The 18,336-nt window shown below is 40.1% G+C and overlaps 1 protein-coding gene across 3 annotated transcripts in view; it reads right to left on the bottom strand.

The window, feature by feature from the left end:
- The window catches only part of LOC140381756 (transcription initiation factor TFIID subunit 4-like), a 60,441-nt gene that overhangs the window by 29,439 nt on the left and 12,666 nt on the right, over nt 1-18,336 (bottom strand). For all 3 annotated transcript variants that reach the window (XM_072465892.1, XM_072465893.1, XM_072465894.1), the window contains 6 exons: nt 14,023-14,098; nt 13,036-13,150; nt 6,031-6,200; nt 4,377-4,507; nt 2,506-2,631; nt 473-529 (listed from right to left, as the gene is read on the bottom strand). In XM_072465892.1, coding sequence (XP_072321993.1) covers nt 473-529; nt 2,506-2,631; nt 4,377-4,507; nt 6,031-6,200; nt 13,036-13,150; nt 14,023-14,098 — 675 coding nt within the window. The remainder of the gene's footprint in view (nt 1-472; nt 530-2,505; nt 2,632-4,376; nt 4,508-6,030; nt 6,201-13,035; nt 13,151-14,022; nt 14,099-18,336) is intronic.

Raw genomic sequence — 18,336 nt, 5'->3', positions numbered from 1 at the left:
TTATGATCAACACCTTTTTTCTTACTGATGCCAGTCGTAGCAGGTAACAATCACAAATATTTGAGATAAAGGTATAAATAAAGAAATACGTTGGACAATTATCACCAATGTAGCAAGGCAGAAAACGCATTCACAATGTGACAAAATTAACTGACCAATCCACAGACATGTGTTTGGACTGTGAGTAAAAGTCCTCTAGGAAAACAGACCAAGCAGTGAAATCACAAAGTACATTTATGTGCCACTTTTTTGTCCCAAGATAATCAAGTAAAAACTTTTAACAATTGAATTAAGACTTGGGTGTGGCTCAAACAAACGTGTCATGTTCCACATACGAGCATCAATTCAGGTGAAAAATACCTCCAACTTTTAAGGTTTGGTTTTAAATGGCATTACATATGTAGAGAGGCATGAAAAATTAATACACAAGAGCCGGGGAAATGTCAAGGGTAATGATCTCGGCACAGCTTACCTCCTTAGCTTTCTGTTTCAGTCGAGCTTGCTCTGGGTCTTCCTGCCTGGAGCGGCTCTGTGGAGCAAAGGGATGTGGGAGACACAGGTTAACAGCTGGTTTAAGGAGACCCCCTCCCTCACTATTCATCTGTTGCTGCTGCTGCAAAAATAGTGCAAAATGGGAACAGGATACTAAGGTGTCAAGGACATTGTATTTGAATTCAGAGAGGTGCAATGGAGCACCCCCCAAGGGGCTGTGGCCTTTACACCCGCTCCAAATCCGGGCCTAAATAAGCCGCTAGAGGGGGATTCTAATCAAAAGAGGTTATTAACAATTCTGCACAAGCCAGCATTCACACATTCATACTCACATATAGGGCAAAGGGTGTTGGTGAGAAACGGCAGCTCGGTGTATGTTGTTTTGAGGCACTGTGGCTGACTATTGACTGTGTTGTATCTCGGGTGTAACAGCCCCTCTCTACTGTTTTAATTGTAACCCAAGTTTCAAGAAAATGTACTTGCTCTTCGGAATCAATCCCCACGGCTCGTAAACAAAACACAAAAATATAGTTTTTCTTAGCTATCCACATCAAATATCAGTCTCTACACATTATCACAATTAACAACTTTGCTTTACACCACTCTCCATTTCACATGCCAATCTTTAGTCATTGGGTAGTTCCTTTTCTATCCTTGCAAATTGCTACACAATATATCAGGTTGTTCATGTACTGGTTGGTATTTCAATTAAATTAAAAGCATTTGTGCTTCCTGCCAACAGGTTCAAAGTCATCATTTGTGCCGCAAAGTAGGGCCAAGCCGTGTTATGAAAAAGAAGATAAAAACAAGTGTGGTTGGCTGGTTTAATGGCTTATTTTCAAAGAAGTCAAATTAGCAGTAAGTGGTTGTTTAGGAGGAGTGTATCAGAGGCATGACTCTTGGGGATGAGTAGATTCAGATGGGCTGTTTGAAGGACAGTAGTACCAATGCTTTTCCTGATTTCCATATATATTCATAGTATTAAAACTATTTATATTAAAAAAAATTATAATAATTAAGACTCAACAAGACCAAAATGAAATGCATTCAGCTGTGTGGTGAAGTCCTTTCTGTGTGTTCACAAAAACTAGGCACATTTTAGCCCAAATATGGACTCTTTTGTATTTGAAAAAACTCCATTGTACTGTGCACATTCGTGGATGGAAAATGTGATTTTCTTTTCTCCCACCTCTGTTGTGACTGTTCCGCCTTCTCCCGATCGGTTTCAGCGAGAACCTTCCCTGATTGATTATGTGTAGAATTCAAATCAAGAGCTCCACGTATCAATCTTCTGCCAGGCTACTGTTTATCTTCAACTTCTCACAGTGTTTTCCTGCTGAGAGTGTGTTTTCACATTAATACCAGGCTTACAATGCGCAGCAAGTTTAGTGATCTCTGTTCATCAGGCACAGTCTAATATCCTGCATAGCAAGACTAGAGTGTAATAGTGCAATTAAGGTGTGCTGCAATGAGGATTTTCACTGGGACATTGGCTCCATTCAAAATTAATTAAATTTAACCGAACTGTGTGCTAATGTTGCACCCCAGGGCATTTTCAATTGCAAAAGATTGCTGCCTCTTTTTAAAATATATTTTCTGATAAAAGATGCTTTAAAGGGTTTTAAGTTGAGTGATTTCACTGAAGTTTAATTTTATTTGTGTTACAGTGTATTTAGATTTTGTTACATATACATAATCCTGTCTTTGTGTAAGTGATGCTCTATTTCACTTGAGCTGTCAAAATTTTACGTGGGGCCTGTGTGTTCTACAGGACAGTCGCCCTCTCCTCATTGTGTCCAGGGAGAAAGTCAGGACAGAGGAGCCCCGGGGCCAGCAGCCTGAGAGGACACGCAGAGGTCACTTCATCCACTGGTGTCACACTCTAATTCATCTGTCAGGGCCAGAGCAGGCAATGTAAGCTCATATACACAGGCGTACACACAATCATACACAAGTACACACTGTTGCATAGGGATAGTGCAGTACACATTGAGTACAGAGTCAAAAACTTACTTTTGCTGCTTTCAACAGGATCTCTCGCTCCTGTTCGTCCTTCCTCTGCTTCTCCATTCTCTCCAGCTGCTCAAAGAACCGGAGCTGGGAACGCGCATCTGCAGTCTGCGTGTAGCTCTCATCATCCTGTTAAGAATCACAGAGGACGACTGAGTATTGGCTCTTGATTATTTATTCTATTTAGAATCAGCCTTTTTGTTCAACATAAGTACCGTACACATTTTTTGTTCAGTGGCTGCAAATTAGCCTTGTATATTGGTTGTGTCACAATTTTTCTCACAATTCTATATTTCAACAGGTGCTACTGTGAATATTTTCACTTATTTATTTATTTTATTCCTCAAAGAGCTGGTTCTCTAGTCAAAAGTGATCCAGTTGTTAGTCAGAGAGCAGCAGTCCAATAGTGACACTGAAAGAGCTCATCAGTGCCCATGTGAAGGTGGGATGTAAGAACACCATTGCAGGAATCAAGAGTTCTGGCAAAGAGTGACACATTTTTGAAGTAAAACAAATGCAAAAACAAAATGCCCAAGCAACTAGTTCCTCTGCTTATAAACACAAGCATTTGAAAGTTACAGCATTTATCATGTTAAAGCTCTTTGTTTGTAAGTTCTGTGAACAACCTCTTGACAAGACTGCAAAATACTGCAAGACTATTTCAGCCACAAGACTATAACTTTGCCACTTTGCCACTTCAGTGCCATCAAAGCAACTTCCGACTCCGACCGTTTGTTGAGAGTCTCTTCCCACTAGAATCATACATAATGGTATGTAGTGTAATATGTTGAGCGTGCACTAATGTACATACATTCAGTACAAGGTCTGCGCAGTATACTGTATATGGGAAAAAATATGAAACAATAAATCACTAGAATTGAAATTAGTCCATCTTTAAATATGATATAGGTTCCAAATGCTGGTTTGTTGCATTGTTTACAATAAAGTTGAACGTCTTTGGTTTAACCAACTGGAATACCACACGTACATCTTAAAGAAGCTAACTTTTTTCTATTCATAAGAAATGCATTTCACCTCACACACGTAAAATGGAGAGAGACAAGTTAAAAATAACTTTTTGGGTCATCAAAAGTTAATAGTATAATTGCTTGTTTGGATGTCACTGTCAGTGCAGTGGTGTCTCTGCTTCATTGAGCGAGAGAAGCTGGGTGGCACAGAGCACAAAGGAACATCACAGGAGGCACATCCCCAGCCCCCCCTTCTCGCTCCCTCTCATCCAGCCACTAGTCTTTGTTGCTGCGCTGAGCCTGCACTCCTGCCGCAGCTCCTGCCACCGTCGCTGCTGCCGAAGCCCGGTTGCTCTTTAAGGCCGCTTTGTCTTTTGGTCTATTTCTTTGTCTTCTCTCTTTTTTCTTTTCGCTGATGTCAACAGAGTGGCTTAACAAAGCTCCATGTCTCTCACAAACCTCAATTACAAAACCACAAAAAGCCAGCAAACGTATGAAAAGCTGAAGCACAAAACAAGATGGGGACCGCTTCAGCGCTGTCGCCTATCGTAGAGTCTGGAAAAACACACTTTCAAAGTTAACTTCAGTTCTCTTTCCCATTCCCATTTGTGAACTGAAGAGGAGATGGAAGTGCGCTTGTTTACCAATTATATGTGTATATGGTAAGGTATAAGTAACAGAAAACTTCCACCATTTGTAAACTTAAGGGCATAAACCAGCTTTTTTACAAACTTTACAAAGGTATTAACTTTTCATAATACATCTATGCGCAGGTGCACAAGTTACATTATAAGGACAGATAGAAAAATACATTTATTCTTATTAATGATCTTTTAGTTAAAGCTGTTATCTGCACAAGTTGCGCAATATCAACTGCAGGATTCTTAAAATGCGTGTTCGTCTTACCTTACAGGAGTCGAGTCGGTGCTGTGCTATAACAGAAACCTTTTCCACCATTGTCCGAAGCCGTGACTGCGTGGCGTGTGAAATGAATGTCACTGCCTCCATCGGCACCTCTGTGACTCCATATTTCTTGGCTGTGAATGCAATTGTTTTGTTACACACAATGTCACAGTTTTGGTAAAACAGTAAAACAGTTCACACTTGAAAATATTTAGTTTGTTTCCACATCCATATCTCAATATCATCGTTACTGTCACACTGAATATAGGTAACATATTGCATTAAAACATTATTGTGCAGCCCTAATTTCTATTTGTCCTGGTGGTAGTACTATGAGTACAATTATTAGTGTGAGAACCTCTGCACAATTTATTTGTTTTAAATGTATTTCATTACTCCTCGGGTAAGGCAGTAGTGAGCTCATGCTGTGCCTGTGGAGTAGTTCCTGAGACTGGTGGTGGAGCTTGAAGTGTGTGCAGCTTTACAAATGAACACTCCTGCACTGGTTTAAGGACACGCCTGAGGTCAATAAAGAAAACAAGAAGAGGAGGGCACCGGTGTTTGTCCCAAGGGTACGAGGCAATGAAAGAGATTGGGAGGTAAACAAAGCGAAATAAAAGAGAATACAAAAATCAGCAACGAAGATGGAATCAGAATACAAATATACAAGTGAATATTACAAATCTAAAAACACTGTCTGTGGGGAGAATAAGTTAGAACACAGAGCAGAGGTTTAGTGAAGGGTGTTGATTAAAAAACATAAATTAAAAAAAAGCCCATCTTAAATAGAGCTTGAATAGAGCTGGCAGGCCTTAGGAGCCTCCCTTGGACTGCTGTCAGTTGGGAGAGTGGCTAGGCCCATCACTGACACAACAAAGCTGCATAAGTGCCACTTGCCCAGCAGGGGGCGCCCTAGCCTCCTGCCCAGTATCATGCTGAGTTCTTCCCCAAGGTCAGATTTATATTTTTAAGCAAGGATCTGCCTGGCGGTCACAGGATAACAACCATGCCAGGAGTCCATGAAACAAAACATGACCTCCGGGCCTCTGTGCTACACTAAAAGATTCTTTAATTGAGATGAAGCGCGATGAGGGCGCGAGACTCCCGTCACGTGGAATTACACTGTGAGTGGATCTGATGCACAGGAGCAAGATACAAGGCACAGTTTTATTTTGAGTAATAACGCTCATTACACATTTTCACAGGTTCCACCGTGCAGTGCAAGCCTAAAGTGTATTTCAAGCAATAAAGTTACTGCCTCTAGCAAAGGCAGTAATGAAGACACTATCATTTTCGTGTGATACTGCAAGCACACCCAGAACAATCTGCCGGTATTGATTAGCTCCGGCAATAGTGTGTATGATCCGAGTGACTTAGTGCCAAGTCTCATTCCTCTGAATTCTGTTCCTTTTGACTAAAGGACAATCTGACAGCCAGCCTTCAAAAGATAACCCCATAAAGTATTTATGTATGAGCCTGGGGTCCAGTCAGTTAGAGGAGGTGAAATAAATGTTAAGTGTATCTAATTCAAACCAAAGCCAAATAAAAAGCAGGAAAAAAAAACTTAAACTATTTTTACTGATGGCATAATCAATGCACAGATGTGTTGCCAAGGCAACATTTTCTATTGTACGTGACGTGTTTCCAGTTTGATCACCTGTTTCCAGAATGCGTCTGTGGAGCAAGCCTGGATGTAGGAAGGCTTCGTCTTTGCATGAGCGAATCTGTGTTCCCACCAGCTCTGAGTTTGTCGCCAAAATCCGTGCACTCTCCTCATTGAGGTTTACCCCGGCCATGGAGGCCACGTCATTAATGTCGTCATCATCTCTGAACAAAAAGACATTTAAGATTATTAGAATATAAACATTTTCATCATTTTGTTTCTAGATTAGAATTTAAAAAGCTGGATTTATTAATATAGTCCACAAAAAGAAGAGAGTTGGTTTTGACCAAATGGCTCAAGGGAAATAACCACTTGGGAAGTTGAGTGTGGGGACACATTGTCCTAGTGTGCTTTAACAGACCTTTTTCACCAGCTTTCCCCTGCTACTCTATATTCACTACATAAACCCATTACCATTAATAGATTTAATAAAAGCACATCATACTAACATTTAACATTGAAATAAAGTATTTCATAAAAGCATTAGTCATATTGGTCTGAAGCATGAAAATAATCAATACATATTTTGATTCTAACCCAGCGGTACGCCATGACTGCAAAAGCTAAATAATATATGTCTGGAGCTTGGTCCTGGCGGACAAAGGGTTTATCAGTTTTTGATGATGCTGGAGATTGACACAAACAAGATGAATTGGTTTCATGAGCTAAAAAAACTATTAACATAAGTATAAACCAGAGTTTAATATTTACATCCTTGTGGGCCTTGGGGATGAGATGAGGGCCCACCAAACTCTTGGACCAGTTGAAATGGTAGTAAAAAGCCACACAAAAAACACATTCAACACAACTGACACAGTGAGACAGACCTTAGAATAACCTTTCATTTAATTTTGAATATAGTTCAACCCTGTGACGAGCTGGCCCCTGTCCATGGTGTACCCTGCCTAAGGCCCAAAGTCACTGGGATAGGCTCCAGTCACCCGCGACTCCAAATGGGGAAAAGCGTAGAAAATGTATGACTCGTGCTGTCCGGTAGTCGAGTAGTTAAATCACAGCACACATATGCCAGGCTCCAAGTGAAAATAGACTATTTACTGCATGTCTTCCTTCTCTCTCATCCCCCATTTCACCCTGCCCGCTCCAGTCTAATAAAGCCTATGGGCAACAAAATCTTTAAAAGAAAATGAATGACTCTAATATTCTGTATGTTGTGGCATCTTTGTAAATACAAAGTATGAGCCCATAACTCAAATTAGTTTTTTTGCAGGACTAGCCCAGAGAAATGCATTTCATTTTGTTGATATACTTCAGGACAGAGGCACACTTACGGTAGGGTGACCCCTCGATGCTCACACACCAACATGACATCATGGTTGGTACAATCACTGTGCTGCTTTTGTGTTGGCCCTGAGCTCTTAGAGCAACACACCGTCAGTTTACTCCACCCTGCTGAGGCTCTACTTGCATCTTTGCTGCATAAAGCTGATATGAAACTTGACACCACAGTTGGAGGTTGACAAAGACAATTAGAGGCACCCTTTCAAACTGCATACACCTTTTTTTATTTTCTACTTTGCCTCCATCATAGAAGAAACACACACCACAAGAACAGACAACACACAGCATTGCATTATGTCCTCTACTGCGCCCCGGGCCATTCAGCTTTCTTCCCCATGGATAGCGCATCCTCCTGAATAACATGACCTGTCCTAAAAAGAGAAGTGCCTGAGGCCATGTTAGCTCAGGTAAAAAAGGCACTCAACAACTTCCCCATTTCCAAACTGTGTATGATTACCACCAAACAAAAAACATATCATAATAGGATTATTGTATTTAAGTTATGAGAATTACAATCAGAGACACAGTTCTTCTTAGTCTTAAGTCTTAGACATGTCAGCAACACCTTCCCATGGAGGCGTTCAGAACAGATGCCCCAAGATATTGCAAGACAAAATTGCCAAAAGATTGTGCACACATGAGGAAAATATTTAGTGAGATTGAGGTTACAGTCAAGGTAAACTTTATTGTCCCTGTAGGGAAATGTGACCCCTCCTTCAATACCACAAGGGGCATCTCCTCAGGAGCAGTGGTCGCTGCAGTGCCCAGGGACCCATTTCTAGATTTTGTACTAAGCCTGGTCAAGACTACCGCAGCTGGAGGATTTACCCCATGTGTTTACTTGGCTTGGACACAAAGGGTTTTTAAGCCTAATTACATGTATTGAGAAACAGTACAGTTCAAACACGTAGTCCTGCAATTACCACAAAAAGTTAAAAAACTGAAAATTGTGAACCAAACTATAGAATTGATCTACTATATTATAATTATATACAAGACTAAATCTGGTCTTGTTCTTGTAGAGCCATTCTCGAGTCCCGTCTCATGTTGTCCCATGTCAACCAAACACCCTGCTGAGGAAAACTCATTTTAACAGCTTGAATCATGCTCATTTCGTCATGACCCAAAGCTAGAGGGGGATTGATAAGTAAATGTACAGTTTTGACTTTTGACTCGGCTCATTCTCATACAAAAACAGGTTTAAATTGAATGGGCACTTTCAATGAGGTAATAATTCCTTAAACTGGGTTTGATTTTATTCAAACAAATACAATGAGTCCAAAACTTTGCAACAAAGAAATGGATAATGCAGAAAGACTCACAACATGATAAAAACTGAATTCAAATGAAATGCGAATGCCATGGACAGGTCTGACATTAAAACGGGGGAATGAGATATGAAATGCAGAATATTCCAGCCTATACCTCAACATTAATGGAGCTGAGATGTAATTAGCTTCCACAGAAGCTAAAGAGCACCCCCCTCAGTTATTGGTTCAGCTTTGCTCGGGGACATGGTGCCGACGGTCACATGAATACATATGCATGTCGTTTCCATATCAAGCTTGTGCTTCAGCAGGGCACGCCATGGGTGGTGGGAGGGCTGCATCCCATTTAGAGCTTGTATGTGTTGATGTGTGCAGAGAAGTATGTCCAGATCTGCAGCCTCAGAACCCAAGCGGGGGGCTCTCATTGATCCTAGTGACTAACTAGTCTTTTGAGAGCTCGAAACCTGAGGGATCTATAGAAGATAGAGGTATTGATAATTAGAGATCGATCAAGGGAAGGAAAACGTACGCAATATCTAAGACCTAATTTAAAATTTTAACTCAAACTATATTATTTATATCATAACAGTGTAACTGCCTTGTGTTCGAACACAGTTAATTTATCTATTCATTCAGCTCAAACAAAATAGGGCCTGCTGAAGTCTTAAGGCAGATTGCCGATAAGGTAAAAAGGGAAATATTGGCCTGATATATCAGCCAAACAATATATCAACTTATCTCTATTGACAAACTGAACCAACTGAAATATCAAAATGACGCCCACAACACCAAATGGCACCGACCTGAGATTTAAAGGCGGTATGGACGATTTTTCGGCGATTTGAGAACGCAGGCGGAAGTGCGCATGCGCCTTCCCCCGTGCGGACTGATACAACACACACGTGCGTTTGTTTATTAGCGCAACGGAGCGCATCGCATCGCTCGTCTCCCGTAGATTTCTGTCCACTTCTGCGTCAGCTCGAACTGTCTTTCTCCGTCTTCATTTTGCCCCGTACACTGAGGGAACTATATTATGATAGATCCATGCGCAGAAACGTGGGGACGAACCGCACGCGGCTGCAGGTGAGCAATACGTGCGTTTTATGATTGATACGTGGCAGGACTAATGATTTATCCACGCCACGAGGAAATATGATAAATAATTTGCTGAAAAAAATCGTCCATTCCACCTTTAAGATCTGGATATATCTATAATATCTAATATATATAATATCCGTTTTTCAAACTTCCTATAAGTTATTTGTTCTTTTCGTCTGTATCTATCTCTGTATCTACCTGCGTTGCATCAATGGAATTTCCCCATGTGGGACAATAAAGGATTATCTTATCTTATCTAAATTAAACAACTGCATTTACAATATGGACAATCACTGCACTATATTTATGTATTATTAAAATGAGATGGTCATTATTTTGACGGATGAAGAATGGGAAAATATATGTACATCTCAATGGAGGACCACAAAATCACTTGTTTGGAAGGAATTATTTTGGAACAATGTGTCACGTTTCTTTGTGTGTCAAAGTTCTCACTCCTCACAGTGATATGCTGACACCTGGAGAAACTGCCATTCCATTTGACTTTAAAACAATTTACCTTGGCTATGGGACTTCGGCGATGGAGATAATTAGTGGATACTTACTACTACTTACTACATACTGGAAAGTACATTTGGCTGCAGCAAAAAAGGCAGAAACAAAGAAATGGATGACAGGGACAGAGCCGACAGATAACGTTGGATATTTACAAAAAACGAAAAACTGACTTTTACTCTGAACTTAAACATTTCCAAATTTAACAAACACTGGGACAGATGGGATCGATACATCGGGGGACAATTGCCTGACTGACATTTTATTTCTTATTTCCTTTACTTTTCACTCTCTGGTCTTGTTCTGTTTTTTCATGTTGTGTTTGTATTACAAGATAAAAATAAAAACATAAAATAAGAAAAAGTAACTAAATGAAGACAACCAAATCTAATAATAAATACCGCTAAACTTTTAAAGTGATGCAATTTTCTTAATAATTCATGCAAATGTAATGTAATTGTGTGGATTCAAAATAATAAAAAAGTCTGAGAGCGGGTGATTGAGCAAGATAAAGCACTCCTTGATTTGTCAAATAAAACAAGTCATTCTTGATTCTTCCACATCTTTTATGGTTTCTGCATTAACTTAATTTGTGGTACTCTGAACATAATTTAATCTTGTGGATGCTGTTTTTCCAAATCTTTGAGTCAACACAATTTTGTAAGGTCACTTTTAACTTTTAATTGAGTCAATGTTATTTGTAAAGTGATTTAGCTAACTGGGCTTACAACATGTCAGTGTATAGGACAACACTGCAGGTTTCCACAGAGACCGTTTGTAGTTGCTTTGCTGGTCGAAGATGGAAAGGCCTGTTTAATTTCAGTGTTCACTATAATTTACAAAAACGCAGCCGCCTGCCTCTTCAATGCAGCTATGAAACTTTTGATGTGCTCACGGAAAGAGGTTTGAGTCCTGACTCCTGCGTGTACCGGGACATTGTAGGATTCGAGGAACTGAGCCCGAACTCGGAGGTTGGCACAAGAGTGAGGGCTTGGGCTGGCTCGCTTGTGATTACAGCGGATGTTGAGTGTTTACAGAGGGCTGGCGAAAGGAGGAGGTGGGGAAGCACTGAGGCAGCTGCTTTCACTCTGTACTGTAAACTGCGCACAGCTCACACAACACAAGTGCTTAAAGGGGGCTGCAGTCATACTGAAACCCCACAGGCCCTGCAGTGTGTGTGTGTGTGTGTGTGTGTGTGTGTGTGTGTGTGGCCTGTTGGGACCAGTGGCACAGAATGGCAACCTTAACCAACGCCACGCACTCCACTTGAACATAGAGAAGGTGGGTGGTGCAAAGCCAAAACTAAACACAAAGATGTATCGTCTGGGATGGATCATATCTCCTCAAGCTCTGATAGGCGTGACTGACAGTCGGATTAGCCAATCAGAGAAAAGCTGTTAAAACATACACGGCAGCACACAGGGCAACTGAATGGGCAACAATTAGAGAGATCACAAAAAACGGTGAAAGTTCTGAGGAAGGCTGGCATTTAGCAGGCCAAACATATCAAGAAGGTAAAAGTTCATCTCCTTACTATTTTTTGGGAAAAAGAAACTCAGCTAAGAATGCAGATTTATGCCAGATCCACTCATGAGCAAAACATACTCTAAACTGAATAAAAGAAAAGGATAAATGAGCACTGAAATGAGCAGCACACTGGATATATTGTTCAAAAATAACAGAATGTTCATCAAAAAGGCTTTATTATTTCTGAGCTGCATATAGGGAGTTTTAATTACAATGGAATGTGCGAACATGTGTACAATTTTAATGTTAAGGCCTAATGTTTCTTTAATATTTTCTTTTCTTTGCAGCTCAGGATAAAGGGAACAATCATTTAAACTAACTTTTGACAATGACGCTGTACATTATCTGACTTGTGGTGGAACCAGTGCGTTTGTTTGTGATGGCCCATTGTGATAACCGCAGGGAAAAAAGGTCGTCAGTAACATGCGCGCTTGACAGCTTAATTACCAATGAAGCTAAAGATTTATTGGTTTATCAATGAAAGCCCTGGGCACTGCCTTTGCCCTCAGGAGAAGGGAACCATTATCATGAACCCACTGGCCCATGTGACCCAAACTCTTCTTCTGCTGCGGTCACATTGGGCCAGACCAGAACTGCCTCAGTTATAAACTGTATGCACTTGAACCAAAAGCACTAACTAACCTTGGAATTAAGTCACCAAAAGGACTAGAGTAGACAGTCTAACACAATATAACAATATAATTCTAATAACTTCAGTTGTCATCCATTTATTGACACACATGTGACTAGAAACATACAATTATGCTCAGACACATGCACACAGCAAACTACCTTTATACAAACATGCACCACAAAGGCCAGTCTGTGGGCGAAGAACCTTTTATGTTTGAGACAAAAGCCCAGGAGAAGCAAATACAAGAGCAAAGAAAAGAGAGGGCGAGAGCAAAGCCTCCGGCTAAATACTGCATGTTTGACTTCACCAAAAGTATTTTTGGAGCCGCATCCAGAAATTCTAACCATCTGGATACAATTAACTTATTTCTAAATCAAGATTTTGTTCATTTGTAGTCTAGTGATGGGCTGTGACACTGATTCAAGAAGGGAAGTAAAAGAGGTGATCAATAAGGCCTTAGGATGAGAGGCACGGACTCAGGGACTCTCCATCACCCAGCCAGGTGGTCAGAAAGGCAACTAGAAAAGCTCAAAGCCTGGCTGTAGCTGAGAGAGTAGCCTGTAGTAATGTAGTGGAGTTAAGTGAAATGCTGCCCCCATGTGACAGCTCCTGGGAACAATCAGCTCTGTAGTGAACCTAAGGTGCAGGGAATTCTACCTGAAAGAGCCTCCTCCGGTGTCGTTGAGCTTGTTTTTCTGATTCCCAGAGATCTGAACAGCTAGGCCCATGGGACTTTTGCCAGCCAGGATGGCGGTTCCTTTCCCCATTGTACCTGTTGAGCAAATAAAAAAGAAGCAATATAAAAAAGTGTTAGAATCATGCTATAATGGAAGAGTCCCGTCTTATCTGCATCAAATATCCGTCTATCGGACAACTACCTTGTCGTCTATCCTCACAGGGGAGGACAGAGGGGTTGGGGGGAGGGGGGGTTGTCGCACTCCCCAGGTTGGTGCAGAGAGCATCATTCTGTCAATATCACTGCACTTCAGTGGCACTCCTTACACTTCTAAACTGCATCCTGCTCCCAGACATGATTTCCAGAGAGGCACAAGAACTGCCAGAGTGAATTTAAACTTGATTTTAACAGGCATGTTCCTAGCCAAGAGGCATAAAACATATTTTTAGAACCATCCCTGCATTCCAATTTGTGGGCATAAAACAACCTACAGATCTTTCACTACAGGCAGTCTTGATGATGGGGGCAGATCAAATTTGTACGCGCCTGTGATTGTGCGTGCACACATAAACATATAAGCAAAAACAGATGCAGACACATTCAACACCTGAGAGCACATCACTCTCTTTGGGGAGCTTAACGTTTGTGTTGTATTGGGGCAATATTTGCTGTCTTCTGTGGGATGAGTGTTGGTGAATCAGTGTGAGTAAGCAGTGGCACACATGTTTGAGAAGGCTTTATAAGCAGACAGAAAAAACACCTGTTCTAGTCTCCCTGTGGCTTCTATCCGTTTACAGATCTTATAGCCTTCTGCAAGTTCAGTTCAGCTTATTTCACCCGAAGCTCAGGCTGAATATGGCAAGGCTGTTTGGGGGGAAAAAACTGTTGCTATATGTACCTTTTCACAACAGAACAACCAATATAATGTAGTAACATGATTTGCAGATTCATATTGTAGTTAAGCCTACCTTGTGCTCTGATGGACTGCGTGATCACCACTGGCATGCGCACTTGACCACCCACAGCACCGGCTGCCTTGATACCCTAAACGATAGAAGATGGCAATGAGAAACCACTTTAAGTACAAATTAAAACTGTAACGGAACTCATTTTCATCGTTGAGTAAAAATATCACAAACTACAATATTTTTATAGTGTGTGTGAATACAACACATTGTCTTCAATAGTAAACCAGTCAAAACAAAGGTAGAATAGACAGTAGAAGCAGCAGCATAGGAACGAGGGGCTATGGTGGGCTATTACAGTCCCTTCTTTGGTAGGAAGCAGCCACTGGCACAACCTCAGGCCTAGTCATTCATTGATACCAGTTTTCTTCTTGCTGCATATTTTTTAACCTTGTTTTCCTTTCCATGACACATGCTATATTACTGTTCAAGCTACAGAAAAAGATACAGGCCATTTTTCCCAGAGATGCACTGCAGGGCCTTGTGGGGATAGAAAAAAGGGGGGAAAAGGAAACACATTCAGCACACAGATAGTGAGCACCTCCGGCTAAGATCTCAGGTCTAGTAAACAAAGACAAAACTCATATCACATCTAGGGCAGCAACTAACGATTATTACCAACTGATTAAACTAGCGATTATTCCTTACATTAATCAATGTGTTATTGAGTAGTAAAATGTCTGTGAATATGAGATTTTTACAACATTGACCCAGAGCTGAAGTAATGAGCTAAAGTAATGAGGCCAATTGATGGACAGTGTAGGGAAATAACAAAATTTATGTACCGAAAATACGTATTCAGAATACTGATTTGAAGTATCTATTTTCTGGGACAGTTACTCTTTCATTTGGTGGTATTCAGTCATTTTTCTCAAATTAAAGGAATACATTGTGGTATTTGATCATGAAATTTAAGCTTGGAACTGCTCTGAAGTTCTGAGAAAAAGAGTGAAAGAGAAAATACAATTTCCTTTCACTAATTTGTGATAAAACAAAAACCTGTTTTAACCCAATGTTTTCACTCTATAAGACAATGCAACTTTTCAGTGACTACTCAGCAAAAAATGCAAGAATCCCGAATACAGTAACCTGATTAAACAAAGTAACGGAACGATTTTAATTTTTTTGGCCCATAGGCTTTATTCAAAGGACAGTTCAGTGTGAAATGGGAATGAGACTGGGGAATGACATAAAGCAAACTGTCGCGCGCTCCGAACTCCGACCGACCCCACACGGCATTTGCATTACATGTACATGTCCTCTGTGTAATTTTTTTTTGTATTACCAGATTATTTTAGTTTTATTTGTTTTATTAATTCTATACAAGTTATATTGATTTTAAACTAATTCAGCATTTCCCACACAAACGAGGAGTTGTAACTGAGAGCTAATGTTCTGTAAAATGTGCTTGCTAACTGCTTATGTGACTGCTTTTGTATGTGTGGCTTACATTATTTATTTATTTTTAAAGATGTTTGTCCTGTAAGCTTTATATAGGAAAGACAGCATGAAATGGGGGATGAAAGGGAAGGGAGGACATGCAGCAAATTGTCAAAGTCGGGATTTGAACCCACAACACTGTGGCCAGCTGCACGAAGAGCCTGTCATACGTGTGCTGTGCCTTAACCACTTGGACTACAGATGGAAACTAGCCTTTATCTGGTATATTTACATGTGATCATGTTAATTCACCTAATTAATCTACCCTCACAACTAATAATCTTTGGGGTAAAAACACACTGATGTCATCAATCACACGTCTTAATAGGATTCTTGCAGTTGAACAAACAAACTCATATTTTGCCTAATCTCACATCTGTCTGGCATTATCCTTCTGTTGAGCCCAGAGCAATCATTGAATGTAATGTTCTGAGTAGTAGTTTGTGTTTGTGTTGGTATGTGAGCAAGAGCAATGGCGAGAGCGAGTGAGAGAGGCCAGGAGCGTGCTGGACATAGACTACGGACGCTTTGAAATTGACCCGGGGCTGACCTAGTTACCTCGCTTCACCCTTTTTACTGTTAGCGGGTGGAGGGGGGCAGAGGAGAAAGTGATGTGGGTGGAGATACTGTGAGAAGAATTGCAAAGAGATGAAAGAGACTATCAATCGAAAGAAGACAAATGTCAAGAAAATATATAACTTGCTGCACGCGCACGCGCACACGCACACAAACACAAACACATTGCATTAATTTCCTTGAGACTGATCCTAACCTTAACTTTAAGTACTACAGTCAGGTACTACAGTAATCTTAACCTAAAGTGACCCATATATTTAAATCATGGTGTTGATCTGATGGTAAATAGTTCTAACAGCCTCACAAGGTGGCATGTCCCCATAAAGTGAGTGTATGTATGTTGATTACAGTCCACACAAGGGGATGAATACACACCCACAGAACTCAGTATGCTGCAGTTTTGGCGGTTTAGTAGTACTTGTATTTCTGCACTGAATCATCACTCACAAGTTTGGTACTGACCATCACAGTGGTCCAAACAGCTTCTTGAAGGTGAAGTTGTCAAAATTTATATTCTCAATGAGAAAAGCTCTCTTTTTAGTGGGTACCCAGTTCAAAACAGAATACAGACTAAACAAACAATCAAACAAACAAATACAGAATATCCAAATACAATGCCAATAAAACAATCAATAAAATGAAGAAAAAACACTGACACATACTGCGAGATAAAATCATGTAAAACAAGAGCACTGGCACTGTGGATAGCCCTCAACTATTGCTTTAAAATCATTAAAATGCATACAATAATTTACTTTAAATAGTCTCTGTGTTTTGTTCCACAGACAGGGAGCAAAATTGCATTATCATCAATCCAGATGAGAGTATTTGTAATAGGGTACTTTTTCAATTACCAAGTGTAGAATATTTCTTTGAGTCACTAGAGTGCCTTTTGGAAAACATACATTTAGTTTTCTTTGAATTCATTCATCATTCTTTTTGGACCGAGTGAAAATCCACTTGTGTATTTTGAATCACTTGTGCAGTAGTAGGTGCCCTAGCATATAGAAGTTGATGCTACTATGTTTTAGACTGTGGCCAGTTGAGTTTATATAAATTGTAAATAAAAGTAGACCAAGAACAGACCATTGGGGAACACCTTTGTTAAGAAAGAAAAATTCTGAAACATCTTAGAATTAGATTTTTTATCAAACCCAATAGCATCCCGACGATCCAAAAGAAAACTAAATTGGATCTTTTATGCAAAGGGAGAACAAAACCCGTTTTCCATATTAATGGGATACTTTCAGTTTGAATTGTGAGATTAAAAATATAGATTAAACCATTTACTATAAACTGATAACAAAAACAACCTAGGTTCAAGGGTGTCAGCTCCTATGACTTTTTTGGATCTATAGAGAGCAACATATTTGATACTTTATACTGTGTAAAGCAGGGGTGCCCAAACTTTTCTTTTACCAAGGGCCGCATTTTGAAACTAATACAAAGCAGAGGGCCACAGACAACCCGACAATGAGGTGAACCATTCGAAATGTTGCGTTTGACATCGTTTCAATGAGCCTCCACACCTTTAATAAGACTTGGAACACTAATACATAAACATGTTTGAATTTTTTTAATTTTACAGTAAAAAGTACAACTTTTTTCCAACTTAGCAGGAAACATGAGGGCCAACAAAATTGGTCTGAGGGCCGCATTTGGCCCCCGGGCCACAATTTGGACACCCTTGGTGTAAAGGGAAAATAAGGGAAAATATTTGATTATTAGCTCTATCCTCGTGTATTTGAGAAACAACAATAGAGGGAGCAGCATCATGAAAAAATAATTAGTTAAATGCATCACGAATATATTGTTTCTATGTCAGACTAGTTGAATCTTTAAAAATAACCTCTAAAGTGGGAGCAGAATTTAGCTAAATTTAACCGTTTGACAAAATGTTGCCGAATTACCCTGTGATTCAGTGAAAGTATTGACGTAGTAAGATGCTTTGGCTTTACAAACAGAAGAAATATATATATATATTTATTCATTGATCCTCTGACTAAACTGCTGCCAATCTGCTGCTGATTTGGTTGCCGTGGCTTCTGCCCAGACTTTGTCAGGTTATCGTGATAATGATGCAGCGATGTCTGGACAAAACCATGGACTATTTTTATTTTTGACCCTGACTCTTTTAGAAAGGACGTGTTTAGCTGTGTTGGGTTCTGGAACACTCGTGGTAAAACCAATGTCACTATAGAACAGATCAAACAGAAATGCTTGTCCATTGAAATGCTTATGGGAATTTTATAGAATTATACTGGATTTTGATTTATTCATTTTGTGTGTGACAGAAATATT

The sequence above is a fragment of the Eucyclogobius newberryi genome, unplaced genomic scaffold (assembly GCF_026437365.1).
Source record: "Eucyclogobius newberryi isolate DKJ021-1_F unplaced genomic scaffold, fEucNew1.0.hap1 SCAF_5, whole genome shotgun sequence".
Classification (NCBI taxonomy): Eukaryota; Metazoa; Chordata; class Actinopteri; order Gobiiformes; family Gobiidae; genus Eucyclogobius; species Eucyclogobius newberryi.
The sequence above is the reverse complement of the archived record's forward strand: the minus strand, read 5'-3'. Positions and strand labels throughout refer to the sequence as shown.